The 21,916-nt window shown below is 39.5% G+C and overlaps 1 protein-coding gene across 2 annotated transcripts in view; it reads right to left on the minus strand.

Moving 5' to 3' along the window:
• Positions 1-1,114: 1,114 nt before the first annotated feature.
• The window catches only part of Dsor1 (mitogen-activated protein kinase kinase 1), a 29,409-nt gene continuing 8,607 nt past the window's right edge, over positions 1,115-21,916 (minus strand). The window contains exons 2-10 of one of the 2 annotated variants that reach the window (XM_067085557.1): positions 21,335-21,479; positions 19,535-19,648; positions 9,028-9,140; positions 8,351-8,462; positions 7,921-8,097; positions 7,450-7,636; positions 7,101-7,273; positions 5,941-6,068; positions 1,115-5,688 (exon numbers count right to left, since the gene is read on the minus strand). In XM_067085557.1, coding sequence (XP_066941658.1) covers positions 5,949-6,068; positions 7,101-7,273; positions 7,450-7,636; positions 7,921-8,097; positions 8,351-8,462; positions 9,028-9,140; positions 19,535-19,648; positions 21,335-21,479 — 1,141 coding nt within the window. In that variant the 3' untranslated portion in view covers positions 1,115-5,688; positions 5,941-5,948. Of the gene's footprint in view, positions 5,689-5,940; positions 6,069-7,100; positions 7,274-7,449; positions 7,637-7,920; positions 8,098-8,350; positions 8,463-9,027; positions 9,141-19,534; positions 19,668-21,334; positions 21,480-21,916 lie in introns of both variants that reach the window. The other variant, XM_067085559.1, reaches the window with a different exon arrangement.

Consider the following 21,916-nt stretch of genomic DNA (forward strand, 5'->3'; position numbering starts at 1 on the left):
AACTTGACCATAATTAAAATTGGAGAGTGTTTTTATCAAAACTACTGGGCATGAAAGAACACATTACTGCTATTATTACGCCGATAAATGATAAATACGTAAAGTCGTATTATGATGAAATATCAAGTGAAAATAGTGAACGGAATCTATTTTTTTTTACACAAAACAAACACCCCCAAACGGCCAATGTCATTTACTAATGGAAAAAATAGCTAAGGTAATTTCATGAGACATTTAATTATATTTTGACTTAAAAACACTTCGTGTAATGAAAAATAGCCATGCCCTATATAAATAGAGATTCATTTATGCTAACTAGAAGCAAGAAAAGCGCTCTGAACTGAGTTAAATAAAACGAAATAAACTTACCGTGTAATCGATTTCCAAACCAAAACATTGATCGCTATGATCGCAATGTATAATACAAAAGCAATATAAGAATATATATATATACAATATTATTGGATACAGTGAAATAAGGCATAACATTTTGAAAGATCCATGGCAAAGATGCATATTCGTTATGTTGATATTTGTATGATACGATATGTGAATACAGTATACAGTACAGTATAATGTAGGCTAGGATACCGTATATGTATTATGATATACCATAGTATAGGCTTAGCTAATTCTTGTTTGGTATTCAATTTCTCTTTGTATTGAATTATGATACACATAAGTCACTCTGCATGAACCTCCAGAATTACCTGATATTAATAATTACTATACCATGTATAGTGTAGGGTAGGCTACCATATATGTATACATGGTACCGAATACCCTAGTGTAGGCTAGGCTATGTTCGAGATATGTTTTTTCCAACAAACGATGGGTTTTTTGGCCTAAGTAGGCATTATAAGTAGGACAATAACTTATAAGCATTTTTAGTTTTTTTCTGTGTTTGAACTATCAAAATAGGCAGTTCTGAGTGTCTTTAGAATGGTTCTAAGTATTCGCGGGTTTTAGCTATTCGCGGGTGGGTGTGGTAGGCATCCCCTGCGAATACAGGGGGGTTTACTGTGGTCGATGGCTGTTATGCCCACGGTCCATAAAGACACAGCTGAATAGTAACAGCTTCACTACTCTAAAGGTTATAAAAGAAAAGACAGAGTGATTATTATAAAATATTTAATAATGATTTTATAAGTGACTTAAGAGTCTCAGCAACAAGCCTCGGCCAAAACTTACTGGAAAGGTATAAGACTAATTTGGGCCACAAAAAACAATAAAATAGAGTAATCACAATGGGCCATTTTAAAATATACCTATAAAAAACATTACAAAGAATCAGCATACAATTGCCCCCCAAAATGTTATGAAATGCTAAGAAGTATCCCAAAATAATAAAATTATATGGAAAAAGACATTAATCATCAATAGTCCAAGGCTTCATAAGTAACTGCATCTGATAACCATATATAAAACACAGCACATAAATGCATTAAATTTACATTGCGTAAATACACAGTTAAGGTCAATCAACCAACTCTGTCACTTCTTATGAGACAGTTCTGATCTGATCAAATTAACAAAACTGGCACTTGTAAGCCAAACTTGGAGGAGGGGTTAACGGGGGGTTACAAGAAAAGGCAGTATCAAATACAACAGTACTGCCCAGAACAGTTAAAACAGTCTCACACAAATCCCCAGTTTATATTTGTTTGTCTAAATGCAAGACCATTTTCCACAGACAAAACACGTAAGTCAGAGTTTAGGGGTTGAAACTCTTCCCTGTTACTTTTACTAACTAGATATTGGACACCAGAACTGTTCAAACACAACATTAATACTGCATGCCTTGTTCCTCTCACTTCACTTGCCTGTTTAAAAATTACCCACGATACATTGTGACATTCCTGTTCTCAAGTTTACTCACCTGACATTGCCCTAAAAACACCACCCCCGTCATCGCCATCACTCCCTAAATTTGCTTTTTAACATCAACCAAGACACCTTGAACAAGCAGAGTTCTATACGAGTATTGTATTGGCAGTCAATCCATTTAAGAATTGTCCGTACAAACAACAACAAAGACACAGCAAGCAGAAATTGTGACTTTTAAGGTAACCTTCCAAGGTACCTCTAGGGAACTAGAACAGAAAATCCTGAATAGCAGGCCCAAATTCAGAGTCGACTGGATATTAAGCCCACTCAAGCATGAGTTCTGTGTCAAAAATGTTATGCCAAATTGATTCAGTATAATGAGCCAGCTACCCATAATGCTGCTTGAAATGCATAGAGGCTTCAAAGTCAGATTAAAGGCCCATTCAAAAGATAATAATTTGAAATTCACTTTAGAGCAACAAAAACCTAGTCAGTGGAACAAAGTTTAATTTAATTGCACATGTACACAACTGCTACAGTAGAAAAACTAAGATTGTAAAGTCTCATGACAAAACTCACTACAGTATTAAGACTTCCCCATAGCTACAGTAAATGCAAATAAAACATACAAACTATGTGTTCTCAAATTTGTAAAGCTTACCTATAACTTTACACCCATATCTAAAATGATGGCCAAGTTAGCATGCCCACTTCAATGACAAAATGTAAAACTAACAGAATCACTCTTTTAAAAAAGAAACAAAACTGAAACATGTACAGGTATATGGCTGCAAATAAAAATCCAGAAATTATTGGGAACTAATCTAATGCTTAAATGAAAAAAGCTGTAACTCAAAAATTTAAAGTGATACTGCTTTATTACTGATTGATTCAGTAACATTTGCATATGATGCAGCACAAAAAATAAAGATAGCTGGAAAGGCTAAAATTCAATGCTTTCTCATTTATTTCATGGACCGTACAGTACATCTTCAAACCACCATGACGACTTTATCATAACCGAAGACCTTCAATTAGAAGAGGACACATCCAAACCTTGAAACACTTGCTACACATTCTGGTTTACTTTTTCCCTGAAACAGGAGAGAGAAAGATCAAATGGGAAGAGCTACAGATGCTGGAAAGCACTAAGTGAAGCATTCACCACCACTCTTTTTAAACTTATCCCACATTTTGCATATTTTGCATACTGGAAAGGCATTTTGCCTAAAGGGGTTAAGATTCCCACAACTAAATACCAAGGGATGACTTTGAAAAGTTTTATACCATTACAAATGCTTTGGGTTGCAAGTCTTGTGCTGTGAATGTCAAAGGTTCCTATTAACTAGCAGGTAGAAAAAGAGACATTGAATGCTTTTAAAACACAGCCTACAATCACTCGCAACAAGAGAGGTCCAAACAGTACTAAAGTTTAGGGGGGAGGGGGGGAACAACACTGGACTTGGTACGATGTCTAAACACCTTGACACAGCCAGTCAACATGTCTGGATCTAAGACTGACAGGAATGTCAAATAGTGACAGTCTTTGTTTACAACAGTTAATAATCTAGTCCAACAAATGACCAATTAAAGAGTACTGGAGTTGTAAACACTTGATTCCCACGAGATAGGGTAATTACACTTCTTATAACATCCAATTTAATTACCCCAAATACATTACTTCTCATTCCTTCCATATTCAATCTCACTCTGGAGAAGTTTCATTCCTTAAATTTCATTTATTACCTCATCAGAAAGTCAATGACCATACCATTAGGCAGTGATCAACTAATAACCAACACTGAAAAAATCATTATACATGTATTACATTCTTCCATAAAATGACCCATTTACTGTCCATCAACAGCATATCAGTGCTTAAGTTTGACTTCTTTTGAGGAGCAATAATGGAAGGAAAACCTTGGCCTTCTCTCCTTAACCTTGACGAAGGTGGTTGTTTTACACTTGTTCTGAATCAATCCTATAGACTGGACATCTCTGAATTTGGGGGAAAAGTCTATTATGACAGCCCCAAAAATGAAACTCTGACCCCACCAAACACTTGTTAAAGCTTTCATAGCCATAACAAGTGCTCTTTGCATCTGTGCTAGACGTGGGAAATTGCCAACTACTGCAATCATTCCGTTTGCTGTAGTGGGGTGCAGCTATGAAAGAGTTCTCAACAGGCACTTCAGAAGCAGAAGACTTGCCTTCCTTCCCTTTCCAACTACAGTACTGACATACCACCAGCAAAACCACTTAAAAAAGAAGAAAAAAAAATAAAAAAATAAAAACTACTCATCCTTCACCATCTGTAACATGGATACTGCATTAATATGCCACTCTGGGAATTTTTTAGCTCTCTGAAGGTTGCAGCCCCATGAACCCTCAATTCTTGGCATTAAGTAGTTTATACCTAAAATGATACTGCAATGCTAAATGTGTATAAAACTATCTAAGCAACTCTTTATTTTTTCCCTTTAACAAGGAAGTTTGATTTTGTGCTGCTGCACATTCAACCCACAAGGAAAAAAATATTACACATCAGACCTAACAACATAACCAACTGGAATTGTGCTTAAACCGTCCTTCCCAGAGACCTCAAAAAGCCCCAGAATACAACACCCAAAACCACACTGTACAAACACAATGACATATATTGTGGAGGGGAAAAGACTCTCTCCAAGGCTCGGTTACCTGCAGTGTAAAATTTCCATCACAGATTTTCAGACAAACCTATGTCCTGTCCCTAGGTTATCCTTGTTATTTCATGATCATACACGTCTCATAAAGCAACACAACACTTTCTGCAAATATGAAATAAAAAATCCTTACAGGACAAGTACATACAGTTAAATGTTATTTCTGATGAATTAGCCTTTCTGTCAACTTCAGCTTCAAATAATAACAGGTAGACTGCTATCACTTTAACTTCTCAGGACATTTTTTCTTTAGATATTTACAGGGATTTATTATATGCTTCAAACGCGTTATGATTTCATCAAAATGCAAGGTCCCAAAGATTTTGCACCACCACATTAAGCATTAAACCCTTACACTGAGTTGTAATTTCCAGATCCCTACTAGAAGACCATCTTTTAAGTTACATGGTAAAAAGTGAGCAGTGATGCTCACATAGTAAATTCACACTCACAGTAATTTTATGTACTGCATAAGATGATTTCCCACTGTAGAAAACTTTACTATTAAGTGTTGGACATAAAATGTACCCACAGAATACTTGGTATTAAAAAGGTTAAAATTTTAAATTTTAAAAAATCTATAAACATTTGGGATAGAAATTTCCTTCACACCAGTCATGTCATCACCTCCTCTTTCATCTTCTTCAGTCTCCCAAAAGAAACGTCTCAAGTCACTGGAGGAAACTGCAAGTCACCGGGACTGGTTCAACATAAATAGAAAAAATATTTAAATACAGATGTTAAATATCCTTTGGAAAACTGATGTCTAGAGGCCGCAGTCAAGAAGTTACTCTACTCCCTTCAAGACTAGACTAGACAGGAATCCTCCCCACATAATTTGAACTCCACCATAAAAATGTTGGCAGAGGTTTTAGGACGACAATGACCATACATAAAGACCACTCTTGAGCTCTACAAAACACAAGAGCATGAATTAAGTCTTCACCACATTAAGCTTTACATAGTTTTCTTAAAAGACAAGTAAATCATAAAAAAGTTACAACAATAAAGCTCAAAAGTTATGTCAGCATCGGCACTTATCGGCACAGTCTTCCTAAACCAATAAACTGCTGAACTGCGGCCTTAACACTGCAAGTCATGTCGTAAGTCTAGTTTTCAAACTTTGGCATGGAGCCACCCAGAGGAACACCTTCACCATCTGAAATACGGAATAAGTTTCACAGTTAAAAGAGGAAAAAACGAAATCCATAAGCTACATTAACCCTACTTACAAGTTCTCAAAATTGTCAATGTTTGGAATCTGCAAATATGCACTACAAATGCTCCACCCTTCCAGGAGACAAAGAAAGTTTTCAGGTTTTTTCTTCAAATCTACGCTCCCTTTACCAAAATATTTTGTTACTATACCCTTTTCATACAAATGCTTATTCAAAACCAAGTTGATACTTACCTACTGGTCTAACTGTTGCCCTCAGCAGAAGGTTTGGTAGGGGTGGATGGGGTAATGTCCATTGTTTTGCAAACCCAACCGGCAATGTCTACATTCTCCTGGTCCGCTCTCTTAATCCATTCATGATTCTGTGTATAAAATATTAAATTAAAGGCTACTGATGTCTGAGGCTTCAAAAGTTTTGCAATAAAGAGAAAGAAAGTGGTTTAACCAGACCATTCAGTTCAACTTCTAGACTCCTGCAAAGTTAGCCCAATGTTAGTTAGTTAGTTATAAATGATTTGTTTAACCAGACCTCTGAACTCTTATAGGGTTCTTCTCAGGCTGGAAAAAGAAGTGGGGAAAGAATACATAAAAAAACTAAGTAATTAAATAAATAAAAATAATAAAAAAAGGGGAAAAAATTAAAATAAAATAAAAAAATCACGAGGGAAAGAAAAAAAGGAAAAGAAAGGGGGGAGTTTATATTTTATTTATCAATTTAATTTTGTTTTAAGAGAATGATAAAATATTAATTTTTGAAAATTTATTACCTGGGACAGTCAATCTAAAATATGATTGTTATTGATTTATTTTGTAAGTAAGTATTTATTTCATGCTGCACTTTTTAATCTTAATTTGGGACAATCTTAATCAAGACATGTTTGATTGTTATTGGGATGTTACATCTTTAAATGACAAGTTATTGATCAACTTTTTTTTTGTGTGGATCTTAAAACTACTGTATGAAGTTAAACAGAAATAGAATATATTTTTGTAAAGACTTGACTAATACTAGGAGCATCCACATTTGTAAAACAAATCAGCACATACACATGAAATTAAGATGAAACTAATATTTTTTTACTATTACAGTTGAAGCAAATGACTCAATACTGGATGTGCATTCCTAAGATGTACAATCCATTACTCTGCTGGAGCCTAACACTTTAATTTGATGAAAAAAAAAAAAAAAAAAAAAAAACACACACACACTAGTTGGGCAATAAGTTGTGCCTATGAAATATGGTATATCATATTTGGTGCCAGACTTTAATAAATACACAAGCCAGCCCTGTGAGAGCTATGTAAATTGGATTGGTGGTCTGGTTAGACGATTTAACAATAATAATAAGCACCACACCAAACACGGAAAGGTACAGCTTCCAAGTGTAACTTACTTGTAAAGTGGTTAAATCTGCTCTTTCACTAGGACTTTTCTTTAAACATCGATCTACTAAATCCACAAATTCTGGAGAAAACACATTAGCAGGTAACCGTGGTGGGGGCTCATTTACAATGTAATCGAGTAACTCAAATATAGCCATGGGCCTCGGCTCTCCTGGCAAACCGGCTGTGGGCAAATAAAGTAAAGCAAACCATCATTAGTGAATTGAAATAACATGTAGCAGAAAAAAGTTAAAATTTATACAAATACAGTACAATATATTAAGGACATGGCCCTCAGTGTAATAACCATATTTACAAATTCAGAACTCACAAATAAATAGGTAGGATTCCTAAACTTACCTGATCTCGGGGAACGTGAGGTTGGTGATGGACTGATACCCTCAACTTTGGTTCCAAAAATTTTTTGTAGTGTACTCTGATCTGGTGGAGGAATAGGATACATACCAATGGCCATTTCAACCAGAGACAGTCCCAGGCTCCAAATGTCACTCGCCACAGAGTAGTGATCCCCATTTAGACGCTCAGGCTGAAAAGACAAAATGATCACTGAATGATGATACACCAGAAGATGATAACTTCCACATAAATTCAAAACAAGAAATGTATGCTAAAAATTTTTTCAAAAAGCAGCATACTACAGTATAACCAAATAAAGTAATGATCATCTTTTCATATTCTTTCTATGACATTACTCAGGGTTTGTATGAACTAAAAAATCTTTTTTGAAAATCTGGCTTTACCTTATGAAAATTAAAACAACCAAGCTCATTACAATGGCATCAAATACTCAAGAAATTGAACTTTACTCACAGACATGTAACTTCTGGTGCCTACGAATGTGTTTGCCATACTATCGATGAGCTGGCCTGACACACCAAAGTCACAAATCTTTATTTCTCCTCGCGAATTTACCAATATATTGGACGGCTTCACATCTCTGTGAATGATCTGATGTTTCTCACGTAGATAAGCTAAACCTTTTAACACCTGCGGGAAGGAAAATGTATGAGATACACTAATGAAAGCTGAAGCATCAGAGACTATAAAGACAGAAAAAGCTAACATAACTTCTTCATGAATTACTTGAGGCTTTTGCCTTCCAGGATTGATCTGAGAGTAAAATAAGAAAGCATTATCATTCCGTTCACACTCTATCTAAAGTATAAAATACATATCTGTACCAATAGCATCAACTCCTTATCCCACTAGTGGCACTGAGCCTGAAAGCATTACATCTTACCGTAGAGCATATTTTCCCAAGAATAGGTTCCGGAATTCGAATAGCTTTCTTGAGACACAGATCTAATGATCCACCGTCCATATACTCCATACAGATCGAGATTTCCCCCTCACTGAAATCAAAGGGTTATTTCATAGTTATATATAAAACAGATGATCTGGACATGCCATGCCATGGGGTGAGGAACACTCAAGTCAGAAAGGCAGCAGCTGTGGAAGTAGCGTAATGAAGAGCTATAGGAAGGCCCAAGAAATTATTGGAGAAAAGGAATAGTTTAAGATTAGATACTATGGAATTTGTGCATAAAATAACAAGACAAGGCAAATATTTGATTCCAAAAATTATGATGATGACCTAGTTCCAGCCTTGCTAAGTTACCCTATTATTTTCCACCTGTTTATAACTTAAAAAAAATACCTCCCAATTTCTTTGAGACTTGTTCTACCTAAACGGCTGGAACTAAGTAAAAACAAAATGCTTATATATGTAGCAACTCTGATTTATCATCCAAAACAAGCAAAACTTCAAATCCCTTATTGAAATGCAATTAACAAAATAGTACAAAACATAGTAACAAATACATATACTTAACACAACTGAAAGGATTTAGTAATTCTTAAGTTCCTAGGACACAAATACCTTTACAGCAAATTGAAGCTAACTACCAAAGAACTCACCTGTAAAAGGCTCCATAAAATCCCACAATGAAAGGAGAGTTACACTCATGTAAGACCTTCAGTTCTCGGATGATTTGATTTCTAACGGCTGGTTTCACTTCTAAATGTATAAGCTGAGGGAAAACAAGAATTCCATCAACATCCAATCACAATAAATGACATATCATGGGAACAGATACATACCATTTACCTTCTCTCCAATTAAAAGATCAAATCACTCAACTTGCAACACCTCTTAAAATCAACAAAGCTTTCATCTACTTCACAACAACCTCATGCCATGGTCTTCTTTGAAAGAATAAGATATTAGTTTCTATTTGAAATCCTCTGCATACATCACTAGCACTTCACATTCTTGTGATGAGTAGAATCATTTATCTAATCAATCTCCATCGACTTTTAGTGACTGGTAGTCTTCTGTAGATTATATCTTACTGGTTACCATTTAAGGTTTGAACTCAGAACTTAGCACAGTAGGAATAATCAGCTACAATGGTTTGCCAAATTCCCAGATTGTTACAAAACCATGTTCATCTCCAAAATATTCTAAAATTTGTCTCCCCAAAATTCACCCTAAAGTCCCCAAACCTATCAGAATGTTTGGCTGTTCAAGGTGTAACACAGCTCTCAGCTTTGCATGTTTGCAAAGCATAACAAAAGACTGCCAAGTGATGGAAGCCTAGTAAAGACAAAAAATTCTACTAAAATGCTAAAATAAAGCACTTATTGTATTTACCTCAGGTCCTCTTATGCTAAGCAAAACCACCACACAATATCTCACAGCACTAAGAACTTTTATGAACTTCAATATTCTAACTCAAAAGCTTTATTTGAAACCAACAACTAAATTTCTAAAGGCATTGAAACTAACTGAAAGATAACACACAAGAAGATAACAAGATGATAACTGCCGTAAGAAAGAACTATTAGAAATATGTCCATACTGGAACAACTCCCTTCATCCATTTATCAATATATATTAAAACATATCAATATATACATTTACACAGCTGATGTTCAAAGAATGTAGATTACAGAAAGTATACATTTGCAAATGTACAGCACTTGGAATCCAATATCCTTAAGATATATTTGCACCACTGGAAAATTAACATTTTCATGATTAGTAAAAAATAAATTTATGCCAACAGCATTTATTTAAATATGTAGACCATAAAATACTCCCATGCTTAGAATACAGTAATGTTCAAGCAATGTGTCCCCTACTAAACCTGTGACCAACTTCTCTAGAAAACCATTTTAGCTGACAAAATGTTACGGAAAACACCATTATGATTCTTGCAAAGGTAGGAGACATCCAACAACTTTCTCCCAGCAAAATGTGTTTGGGGAAGGAGGTCATGGCAAAGTCCTTATATTGTATATTAAATAAAAAACTTATATAACCGCACACTGACAGACAAACAGATGGAACAGAAGAACAATCTCCCCTCATACACATCTATTCAGGATTGTTTACCTTTGTATGGTACACAGTTTGACTGAAAATTCTTAAAATGTGTAAGAGTTAGGATGGCAAGATACGATGACATACATACAGTTGGTGAAACAGGTAGTCAGACTGACCAGTGCAGGCAAAACCCAGTCCCTCCTACTTTGTCAACAGGTGAATAATAGAGTACAGTATAGGAAAAACATTTCAGACAAACCACTGTGGTACTTAAACCTAGCTGCCAAGGGTAAATAAAGTAATGACGAATACCTATTAAAAACACTGAACTATTCATCACCAATGTTTAGAATTCTTTAACCATAGTTTAACATAGTTTACATACAGAAAGAACACATTTATACAGCATTTTCTGAATTTTCACAGTTCCACACTGCATTTAAACATAACAAAATTACAACACCAATTGAAAGAAAAGGAAAAATGACTAAAATGGCACTGAGGGAGAATGTATGTAAATGTAATATGTACGAAAACAAAATCATGGATGGAGGGTTACATTGGATGAAAAAGATTTATGAATAATCTTTCTCTGAAAAACAACAGAGCAGGAATCCTATTATAAAAAATGATATTTTTATGATAAAATAAAGTTTGTTCATACTTACCTGGCAGATATATATATAGCTGTATTCTCCGAAAGGGACCGACAGAAATTCAAAAACTTACGGCACACGCAGATGGGCCAGGTGGTTAGTACCCATTCCCGCCGCTGGGAGGCGGTATCAGGAACCATTCCCATTTTCTATTCAGATTTTCTAGAAACTAGAACTACTGTCTCCTGAGGGGAGGAGGGCGGGTACTATGATTATATATCTGCCAGGTAAGTATGAACAAACTTTATTTTTATCATAAAAATATCATTTTGTTCATGACACTTACCTGACAGATATATATATAGCTGAATCCCACCATTGGAGGTGTGGGAAGAGACAGAATAGGATTTAGGAAACAAAACTATGTAGGCGATTGACGCCTTGGTTCCTTTACCTGTTAGCATTGCTGACTTCGTGATTACTGTCACCCAAGCCTGCTTCTGCTTTACTAGAAAACTCCAGCGAGGTAGAGACCTATAAAGCTGGTGAAATCTAGATGATCTGTCAACGGGGCGAGACCACAATGTGACTAGACCATATGACCTTACTTTGAGGGTAAGCGACAAACTAACAACCACCTGACCAAGCCTAGTTACGCCAAAAAGATTAACATAAACTAAGGACTGGGGCGACCACCAATGGTGGAGACCCAACGACCATAAAAAACAACACATAAAATATTTAAAACACACAAAAACAAAACTAAAGGAGAGGATGAGAGTCGCTTTCTGTTCCCAAGATCGTATTTGCGGAAACGTAAGGCCCCAGCGCACAGCAATTCTCATAGGACGCCTTCACTTCTGTGAGATAATGAGAAGCAAAGACCGAATTGTTTCGCCAAAAAGTGGCACCCAGAATGTCATTTAGAGACTGGTTTTCTGGAAGGCCACTGAGGTAGCAATGGCTCTCACTTCGTGAGCCTTGACCTTCAAAGTTCTCAAATCCTCGTCTAGCACACTGGAATGGGCGTCTATGATGGTGCCAGAGAAAGAACGCCAGGGCATTTTTCGAGAGAGGTATATCAGGCCTCTTAACCGAGCACCAAAGATTGCTAGAAGGACCTCTACAATCCTGAGTCCTCTGCAAATAAAATTTCAGAGCCCTGACAGGACACAGGGTTCTCTCAGGTTCTTGTCCAGTGATGTTCGTCAAGCCCTTAACTCAAGGACCTGGGCCAAGGGGAAGACGGGTTTTCATTTTTGGCAAGAAACATAGGGCTCAGAGAACAGACAGCATCAGGGCATCTGAAACCTATAATCTTGCTGATCGCCTTGAAGTTCACTAACTCTTTTCGCCGCCAGAGCAGTTAGGAAAATAGCTTTCTTGGTTACATCTTTGAAGGAAGCAGAATGTAAAGGTTCAAACCTCTTAGACATCAGGAATTTTAGAACTACATCTAAATTCCAAGGTAACTTAGGAGGCTACTTAGACGTCTCAAAAGACCTAAGAAGATCATGAAGGTCTTTATTGTCCGATAAGTCAAGGCCTCTATGCCTAAAGACCGTTGACAGCATACTCCTATAGCCTTTGATGGTAGGGACTGCCAGCTTCAAATCCTTCTCAAATAAAAAGGAAGTCCGCTATCTGGGATAGAGAGGTTGTGGTAGAGGAAATTCCCTTAAGTTTACACCACTTCCTAAAAATGACCCACTTGGACTGGTACACTGCGCTGGAAGAGGCTCTCCTGGCGTTAGCGATGACGCTTTAGCCACTGGTCTAGAAAAACCTCTCGCTCTGAGCAACTTCTCGATAGTCTGTATGCAGTCAGACTCAGAGCGGGAAGATTTTTTGTGGTACCTCTCGAAGTGGGGTTGTTTGAGAAGATCTGTTCTCAAAGGAAGCTTTCTTGGAAAGTCCACCACGAGAGACATGACCTCTGGGAACCACTCTGCTGAAGGCCAAAAGGGAGCGATTAAAGTCATTCTCGTCCCTTCTGAGGCTCTAAACTTCCTGACGACTTCCCCAGAATCTTGAATGGGGGGAAAGGCGACAGATCTAGACCTTTCCAGTCCCAGAGAAAGGCATCTATTGCTAGGGCTCCCGGTCGAGAACTGAGAGCAGTAAAGGGGCAGCCTTGTGGTCCTTGAAGTTGCAAAAATGTCCACCAGGGACGCCCCCAAAGCTTCCAAAGATCCTGACACACTTCGCGTTCAGAGTCCATTCTGTTGGCAGAAGCTGATGTTGCCGACTGAGAAGGTCCGCGTACATTCTCGACCCCTGCTACAAAACGCAGTGAGAATCGTCACCCGGCGAGAATGTGCCCATAGCAGGATCTCTTGGCGATCAAGAACAGGGGACCGAGAATGAGTACCTCCCTGTTTCTTGAGGTACGCCAGGGCCGTGGTGTTGTCGGAGTTGACTTGAACTACCCGGCCTGCAACTTGATCTTCAAGAACTGAAGAGCCAAGAAAATCGCTTTCAGTTCTTTTAGATTTATGTGCCAGGACACTTGTTCCCCTTTCCAGGTGCCTGACACTTCCTCCCCTAGTGTTGCTCCCCATCCCGACATGGACGCTGCCGAAAACAACACTAGGTCGGGCTCTGAAGATAGAGAGAGACCCCTTCTGCCAACTTTAAAGGATCGAGCCACCCGAAGATGGTCCTTGACAGAGAGAGAGATCCTGAGAGACTCCTCCAAGTCCTCCTTGTTCTTCCAGTTGTCCGCAAGAAAGAACTGTAGGGGTCTGAGATGCAACCTCCCAGGGAAACAAACTCTCCAGTGATGAAATGGTCCCCAGCAGACTCATCCATTCCCTCACCGAGCATGTTGCTTTCCCAGGAAGGCCGAAACTTTTACGAAGCAGTGCTGCTGACGTTCCTGGGATGGAAAGGCTCGAAAAACCGCTGAATCCATCCGAATCCCCAGATAAAGAATGGACTGAGAGGGGATCAGATGCGACTTCTCTAAATTCACAAGAAGTCCCAGGGACTTTGTCAGCTTCAAAGTTGAGTGTAAGTCCTCCAGACACCTTTGTTCCGATGTGGCTCGGATGAGCCAGTCGCCCAGATAGAGCGAGATCCTTATGCCGGCAAGATGAAGCCACCGGGCAACGCGTTCCTCATCAGGACTGTGAATACCATAGGAGCTGTACTCAGTCCGAAACAGAGAGCCCTGAACTGGTACACTCTTCCCCAGGACAAACCTCAAATACTTTCTCGACTGAGGATGAATGGGGACATGAAAATAAGCGTCCTGGAGGTTAGAGAGACCATCCAATCACCTGGTCGCAGCGCATTGATAACAGACTGGGGCGTCTCCATTTTGAACTTTCTTTGACGACAAAGTTGTTCAGTCTGCTGACGCCCAGGACTGGTCTCCAACCCTCTGACTGTTTTGGAACTAGGAAGAGACGATTGTTAAAAACCTGGAGACTCCAGATCCAGGACTCGCTCTATGCCCCTTTTGTGGATCATTTCTTCCAGCAGATCTAAAAGGATCTGTTGCTTCTCCGGACAGTAAGAAGCGACAGATCTCTGGGAGTTGAGGACAGGGGGTTTTCGAGGAACGGGATCCTGTAACCTTTCTTGATTACATTGAGGACCAGAATCCGCCCCTCTTACTTTCCAGGCTTCCGAAAAAGGAGAAGCCTGGCTCCTACTGGTGTCTGGAGGTGAAGAAAGTCACTTCTTGCCCTTTGGGAAGAAGGGGCTCCGCCTCTGGAGAGACCTCTTCCTCGCGAAAAAAAGGGTCTAGAGGAGGAAGATCTCCCCACGAAAGGGCTTCTGTCTCTTCGGAGGAAGTCCTTGCGAAGACGTAGAAGGGACACTCAGGACGTCTGGAAGACTGAGCAAGGAGATCCTGAGTAGCCTTCTCCTTAAGGCTGAGGCGAGATCCTTGACAAGCGGCTGGGGAAGAGATGGCTAGAGAGAGGGGCAAAAAGTAACTCAGCCCTCTGAACAGGAGAAACCGACTTGGCAGCGAAATTGCAGTACAAAGCCTCTTCTTTAGGAGGGTTGTACCAAAATGAGAAGCCAGTTCATCAGCGCCATCCCTGACGGCCTTGTCCATGCAAGACAGTACACTGGACAGCTCCCCCAGAGAAATAGAATCCGGACTACGAGTCCTTAAGTCCAAGGCCCCCAAGCACCAGTCCAGAAAGTTAAAAACCTCCATAGACTTGAAAAGGCCTTTCAGATGGTGGTCGGTCTCAGAAAGAGTCCAAGACACCTTCGCCGAAGAAAGAAGAGACCTCCTTGAAGCATCAACGAGGCTCGCAAAATCGCCTTGAGAGGAAGAAGGAACTCTTGAGCCAATTTCCTCTCCCGTCTCATACCACATTCCAGCTTTCCCGCACAATCTAGACGGGGGTAGAGCGAAGGAAGATTTTCCTTGAGACTTCCTATCTTCCATCCAAGCATTGACTCTCTTGAGAGCTTTTCTAGTAGCCAGAGAAGTCTTCATTTGTAGGAAGCCGGGCGATTTCCTCACCTTCGAAGAAGCTAACTGCGAAGGAGGGGAAAGAGGAGCAGAAGGCTGAAATTTATCAGAAAAGTTCCTGAAGCATGCTAGCCAAAACCCGGTAGTCAGAGAAAGACGACAGAGGGGGCTGCTCTTGTTCTGCAGAGTCCGACTCCTGAGACAAACCAGCCTCTTCGACAGGAGCGACAGGAGAGTCTTCCGGGCTAGAGGGAGACAAAGACCTTTGGGTCCACGGCCCAGAGACCTCTTCTCGTGGGAAGAAGCAGCAGAAAAATCCGAACAACTTTCGTACAGGAGGCGTCCTGCTGAGCGCCCTGACAAGCGTCCTGAGGAGCGCCCCGACGAGCGTCCTGCTTCACAAGCAGCCGGCGCCCTGAAGAGAGCGTCCTGTCTCACAAGCTGCCGGCGCCCTGGCGAGAGTCCTGACGGCGACCCGCCGAGCTTCTTGGCGAGAGTCCTGAAGGCGTCGTGCAGAGATCGGGAATAACGGCGTCCTGGGGAGCGCCCTGCCGAGCGTCAAAACGAGCGAAGCAGGAGGAGAGTCAAGAAGAGCGTCTTGGCGCGAACTCTTACTAGCGGCAAGCCTAGCTGCAAGAGGGCGCCCTGATCAACCAGCGCATCACGGACGGGGCAAGGAGAGCTGATGATCCGCAGAACGATGAGGGCGACTACGAGAAACCGCAGGGGAGAGAGACGAGCGAAGAGAAGGAGGGGAGACCTCTTAGATCTCTTAACTGGCAGCGACAAATCTCTTACGGCGCCCACGAGGCTCCTTCTCCTTAGCAGCGAGAATAGAAGCTAACTGCCGCTGCATATCTTGGATAAGACGCTTGAAGGAGAGGAAGCCCTCTCAGGAGAAGGGCTGCTCTTATGAGAAGAAGAGGGGAAGGAGACGTCCTCCTCCTTCTACCAAGGGCTTAAAGGGGCTCTCTTCTTGTGCGGCTGGGACATTCAGCAACGCCCTCCTCCGAAGAAATCCTGGTCCTCTTCTGCGGCAAATCTCGCAGCCAGTCGGGAGAAGATTCCAAAGCACGAGAAAGAGGAGAAGAAGCGTCCTCTTCAACGCGGCTCCTCTTGAACGGACGAGAGTTCAACCGAACGCGACCCTTGGTGGAGAGGGCGCCTCGGAGGCGAAGCAATCTTTGAGATCCGTGCGCTAGCACGATCCTTGGCAGCCTGGGAGACGTCAACAAGGCCTGCCAAAGGGGCGCCAGATCGGTGGGGGGGGTCCCCGTAACCCTCTTGCGGCTTTCGACATGCCCATTCCCTAAGTCCTGGGAGTTGGCAGAGGTCCAGGCCCAGAGGCATTATACGGCCGATCTGGCGCCCCTCCACAACACTGGGGATCACTACACTTCACTGCACTTTTCGATCGCCAACACCTTAGACTCCAAAATACGAATGGAGTTCAAAATCTGCGCAAAGGGCATTACCTTCCGCAGACGCAATCACTGGGTTAGAAGGCGACTCTACAGGGAAAGGAGAAGCATTAGTAGGATTAACAGGAGACAAATTAATACCCTGACTCCCACCTACCGACACACTCCTGGAGGAAGACCTCCTTACACGATCACGCTCAAGCTTGCGAACGTAAGAATCGTAAGCCTTCCAATCAGAATCAGGCAACGATTCACACTCCTTGCAGCGATCATCCAACATACAGACATGCCTCTACATCTCATGCATACTGTGTGAGGGTCTCACGGCTTCGGTAGCCTCACCTTACACTCCTTCACAACACACACCCTGAAACTAGCAGAACTAGATCCAGACATCTTGTTCAAGAAATAGCCAAAACCAAAATCAAATCAGTCCAAAGAAGCGTATGCCTATCCACAAAGCCAAAGTCAAAAAACCAAAAGACAATCAGAATACTCAGTGGAAAAAGTTTACTTAAATCAACGGCGGAGGTATTGACAACAGGTGTTGACAATACCGGCGACAGAGAAAATCTGAATAGAAAATGGGAATGGTTCTGATACCCGCCTCCCAGCGGCGGGAATGGGTACTAACCACCTGGCCCATCTCGTGTGCCGTAAGTTTTTGAATTTCTGTCGGTCGCTGGAGAATACAGCTATATATATATCTGTCAGGTAAGTGTCATGAACAAACTAATATTTAAGGCAAAGGAAATTGAGAAAACTGTATATATTCCATTCATTCTTAACACCTGTCAATAGCAAAATTCTATGGGTTTTTTTTTTAATACTTCATGAATTCTGAAGACATTCTGCACCTCCTGTAGTTAGTAAACATTCTACCAGCATTTGGAGCAAGATATACTAAATATCAATACTAGTAAATTTCTTGTTCAAATAGCTCATGCATTTTTTGCAAATGGTTAATAAACTCATTTCTATTTTGAGTGGATTTTGAGTCTCACAACTCATAATATTATCTACAGTAATTCTGGTTTGCTATTTGACCTGAGTAGTCTACAAATTCAGTTGCTGTGTTTTCTTATTGTTTTGAAGGTTAAAATATAATGCTTTTGTGTTAGTGATTTGAACAATGCTCGTAGAAAGTTGTTATTATTGTTTAACAGAGTTTTGAATGATTGAACAAAAACTTCAACCCTTAATTCACCAGTTTCTGCACCACCCTTGCAAAGGGAAAAGTTTTCTCCAAGTAATCACCATCTTGAAGCTACAGACACCATGGAAATCTGACTTTAGTCCCTCCACTACATATATATATGACTTATTTGAAAGACGAAGGTGATGAAAAGGGTTGGTGTGTACAACTAAGAAGATTATGCCATATCAATTATGCTCTTTAGTGAATTACTCCACAAAAGAGTCAGTGAAGGCTGGCATACAAGGTATGCCAAAGATGAAGCAAAGCTCTGTTTTGTAGAAACTGACAACTCCCATTACCTTATGACTTGCACTAATGGAATTACTAAGCACTACCAAAGTCGCAGAAACAAGGAATCTTTGCCTGAGCATATTTATACTTCCTTGAGAGCAGAATGTGGTTTTGAATATTAACAAAAGTGTGAGAGAGCCATCGACCTCTATCATAACTGCCTCTTTTTAATTCTGCAAGAGAGCTGATGATTGAGAAAGCTATATTTCCACAAGTAGGGAAGAACTCTCTTACCAAACCAAGGATGTTTGGCAACACTTAGATCAAAAAGTACCCCTACAACAGCATGCATTTGACTGCAGTATGAATGAATGAATGAAAATGGGGACAAGGAAATGACTATGAAAACAGCACCATATATCAAATGATCTTCAATATTCAAAGATGAAATTTTTCAGTCTAGTCAAATTCATCACAGGCCTGAAAGTGTTCCCATCACATATGATTATCAATAAATAAAATATTCTAATATCTTTTACCATTTATTTCATAAGCATATGAACACTGTCTATACTTATTTGTGAGATCTACGATAGTATTAAAAATTTGTAAAATTAAGTTCACATTAAGAATATGCTTGAATTGTTTTCACTTTGAATAACATGATATAAATAGCGTCCCCATCCAGATAAAGTATGTACTGTAATATTAAAAGTATCATCTCTGTACAAATTCTCTTGAAATACATCAGCCATGAATGTCTATCACTAAAATCTTGAAACCTAAGAGAAACTAGTAAAAATTTAGTCAGCCTACACGCCTTAAAATTCATTTGAGCACAAAATGTTAAATTATGACTTTAGGAGATCTGAAAAAATAAAAAAACCATAGTACCAGATAATGCTAAATCAAGAAATTTACCTCAGGAGGCTACAGATTCTATGAAAATCACCTGCAAAGCACACTTGCATCAACTCTCAGCCACAAACCTCAACTACAGTATAAGGTAAATCTAACTTACCTTCACCATAAACTTTGCTGAACTTCACTCTACAAAATAGTATACAGGATTTTATTAAGATCTGAATAACTAGTGCTAGTAAAAAACTCATGACCTAGGTCAAAAGGATCAAAGATAAAAAAAAAAAAAAAATACAGCTTACCTGTCACAGCAAGACATCTCAGAGCGACATTAGAGACGAGGGATCTTACCTTACGAGCCATGGAAAGCCCCGAAGGTTTATGTCGCTCTTTGTTGACTACTCCTCCGTTCCCTGCTCCCAGCTCACCCAGCTTTTCAAAGTCATCGGCATTTAGCTCGCCTATCTGGTGTAAATTACAAAAACTATAAAGGGCTATCCATCGTCCTTTAAAGTGGCAAGATGGATTGAGTAAACGGCAAGAGTGTAGTTCGTAAGGGGAATCTTTTCTCCCCATCCCAGGAAAAAATCCACGTTTGAAACTCTCACGCTGATCAACCCTGCAGTGGCCCTTGAAACACCACATGGTAGATCAACCACAGATGGATATGCACTTTTTCCTGACCATTGGTGGGGAATCAAAACTACCCATGACACCCTTCACTGATGACAGGGAGTCCCCACAAGCTATACCCTTACCGAGTAAACACAGTTTATTCCATTTTAATAGAACACTACAGTATTTGCCTTTTATATGCACGTCAAAAAGTCATATCACCACAGAGCTACTGTACAATTCTACATTCCAAGCACTCATCTTTCATGATGCAACTATACAAACCATACTGTCCTTCCTTACAAGACTTTTCAACCTGAAAATTACAGATTTTTCTGAAAATTTTCTTACCCATTTCCCTCATACATACTTCAAACTGCTCAGGGTACAAAATCCATTACTCTTGACTAAAATTAGCTTTGCTTAAATCCAATGCCATTTAAAAACAATACCATCTTCACACTGGAACAACCTGAGAAAGACTTTATTCTAAAAACTGCTGCCCAAACCAATTTCTATTTCAGAGCCCAAGGAACAAGGTCCTAACCCTTTTATTTCCTTATATATACCTACACTGTATAGAATTTGAAAGATGTGCATTGAAGAAAAATCAGTACTCTAGAAACAAAAAATCATAAACATTTCAACATACCAACCCATTTTAAAAACACCAGCATTTACTTGACATAGCCTTCAAACCTTCTTTCCTTTATATACTGTACTTTCCTCTGTAAATCTAATCCTGTAACTACAACCTATCCCTTCAAAGAGCTCTTCAAAAACACATTCCCAACCTTGCTAAAGTCCCTGCACTATCAGGAATGAGGATCTAATTATTAGCTCTCAACAGGACAGACAACTTGGTTTGTTTCAATGTGTTCAAACCCTATTTTCCTCTCCTTACTTTTTTATCACACTCCTTTTGACCTGGCACAATGTTTGTGAATTTGGAAATTCAATCCCCATGGATGTATTAGCATTCTGAGCTTAAATTTACACAGTAGCATGTCTTATCAAGATCTCATAATGGAGCCTGGTTAGGTCTGCCTCCAAGAAGCTGTGTATGCTTTTCTTACAAGTTGGTTTGTTTTAACTCAAAAAGTCATCCAAGTGACTTAACCTAGTCAATAGATAACAGTGATAACTTGCTGTACTAAAACCGTTTTCCTGATTTATTTTCATTGTTGGAACAAAAAGGAAAGACACATCTTTTCCCAGTATACTGGAACACTGGTAAAAATGATTTTGTACTTTGGTTAATTTAGTGTGGGAAAACTATTATTATCTAGAACACTGTAACAAAATTGTTTCCTTGTATGAAATCTAATTAAACTGTAAATACTGTATAAGCAAATGAAAATACTGTATAAGCAAATGAAAGATAATCATCATCATATTACATTAACTTCCATACAGTGTCATGTAACTTTTATTCTAGCACAAATTCAAAACAGCCACTGTTTCCCTTCTCTCAAGGTATCTAAGGTTTAAGGTCCAAACAAATACATCTGGGAAAAACACAGATTCAAGACCAACCTTTTGCTTTTGGACGAGAAATATCTCCAGTCGCCTCCGCTGCGTGTCATCCATGTCTAGTTCTTCAATACACTTCAATAGAGACTCTAAGGAAACAGCTCCAAAACTACCAGAAGCTCCAGTGCTGGCTTTTCTTTGGGGTGTTCTGTGGGGTAAAGCCAATCAGTCAGTCATTGAGAAATAGAAAGGAAAACTTACATTAGTACAATAGACTTGTACTGACTAAAATGATATGGAGGTGTCAGCTAATGTAGAAAAATAGTGTCAAGGATCTGACACAAAATAAAAATTGCAATGTATCACAGGTTTCCAGTGAAGAATCTGGTTGAACAAAAGAATCCCCAAACCATAACTTGGAGACATTTACATGCAGCTGACAGAGGCTAATTTAATGTTACCTACAAAAGACAGCTCATTAATACGCAATGAAATTGTAATGATAGCTAGAAGAATATTAGCTAGGAATAGCGTTAATGTAAAAGAAAGAAAAAGAGTACCTGAGTTAATACCTTGTATTTGACTATGCTATACAGAATAGCTGAGTTAATGTTTTGAAATAATTACCCTTGATATATTGTAAAA

This window comes from Macrobrachium rosenbergii, chromosome 42, assembly GCF_040412425.1.
Source record: "Macrobrachium rosenbergii isolate ZJJX-2024 chromosome 42, ASM4041242v1, whole genome shotgun sequence".
NCBI lineage: Eukaryota > Metazoa > Arthropoda > Malacostraca > Decapoda > Palaemonidae > Macrobrachium > Macrobrachium rosenbergii.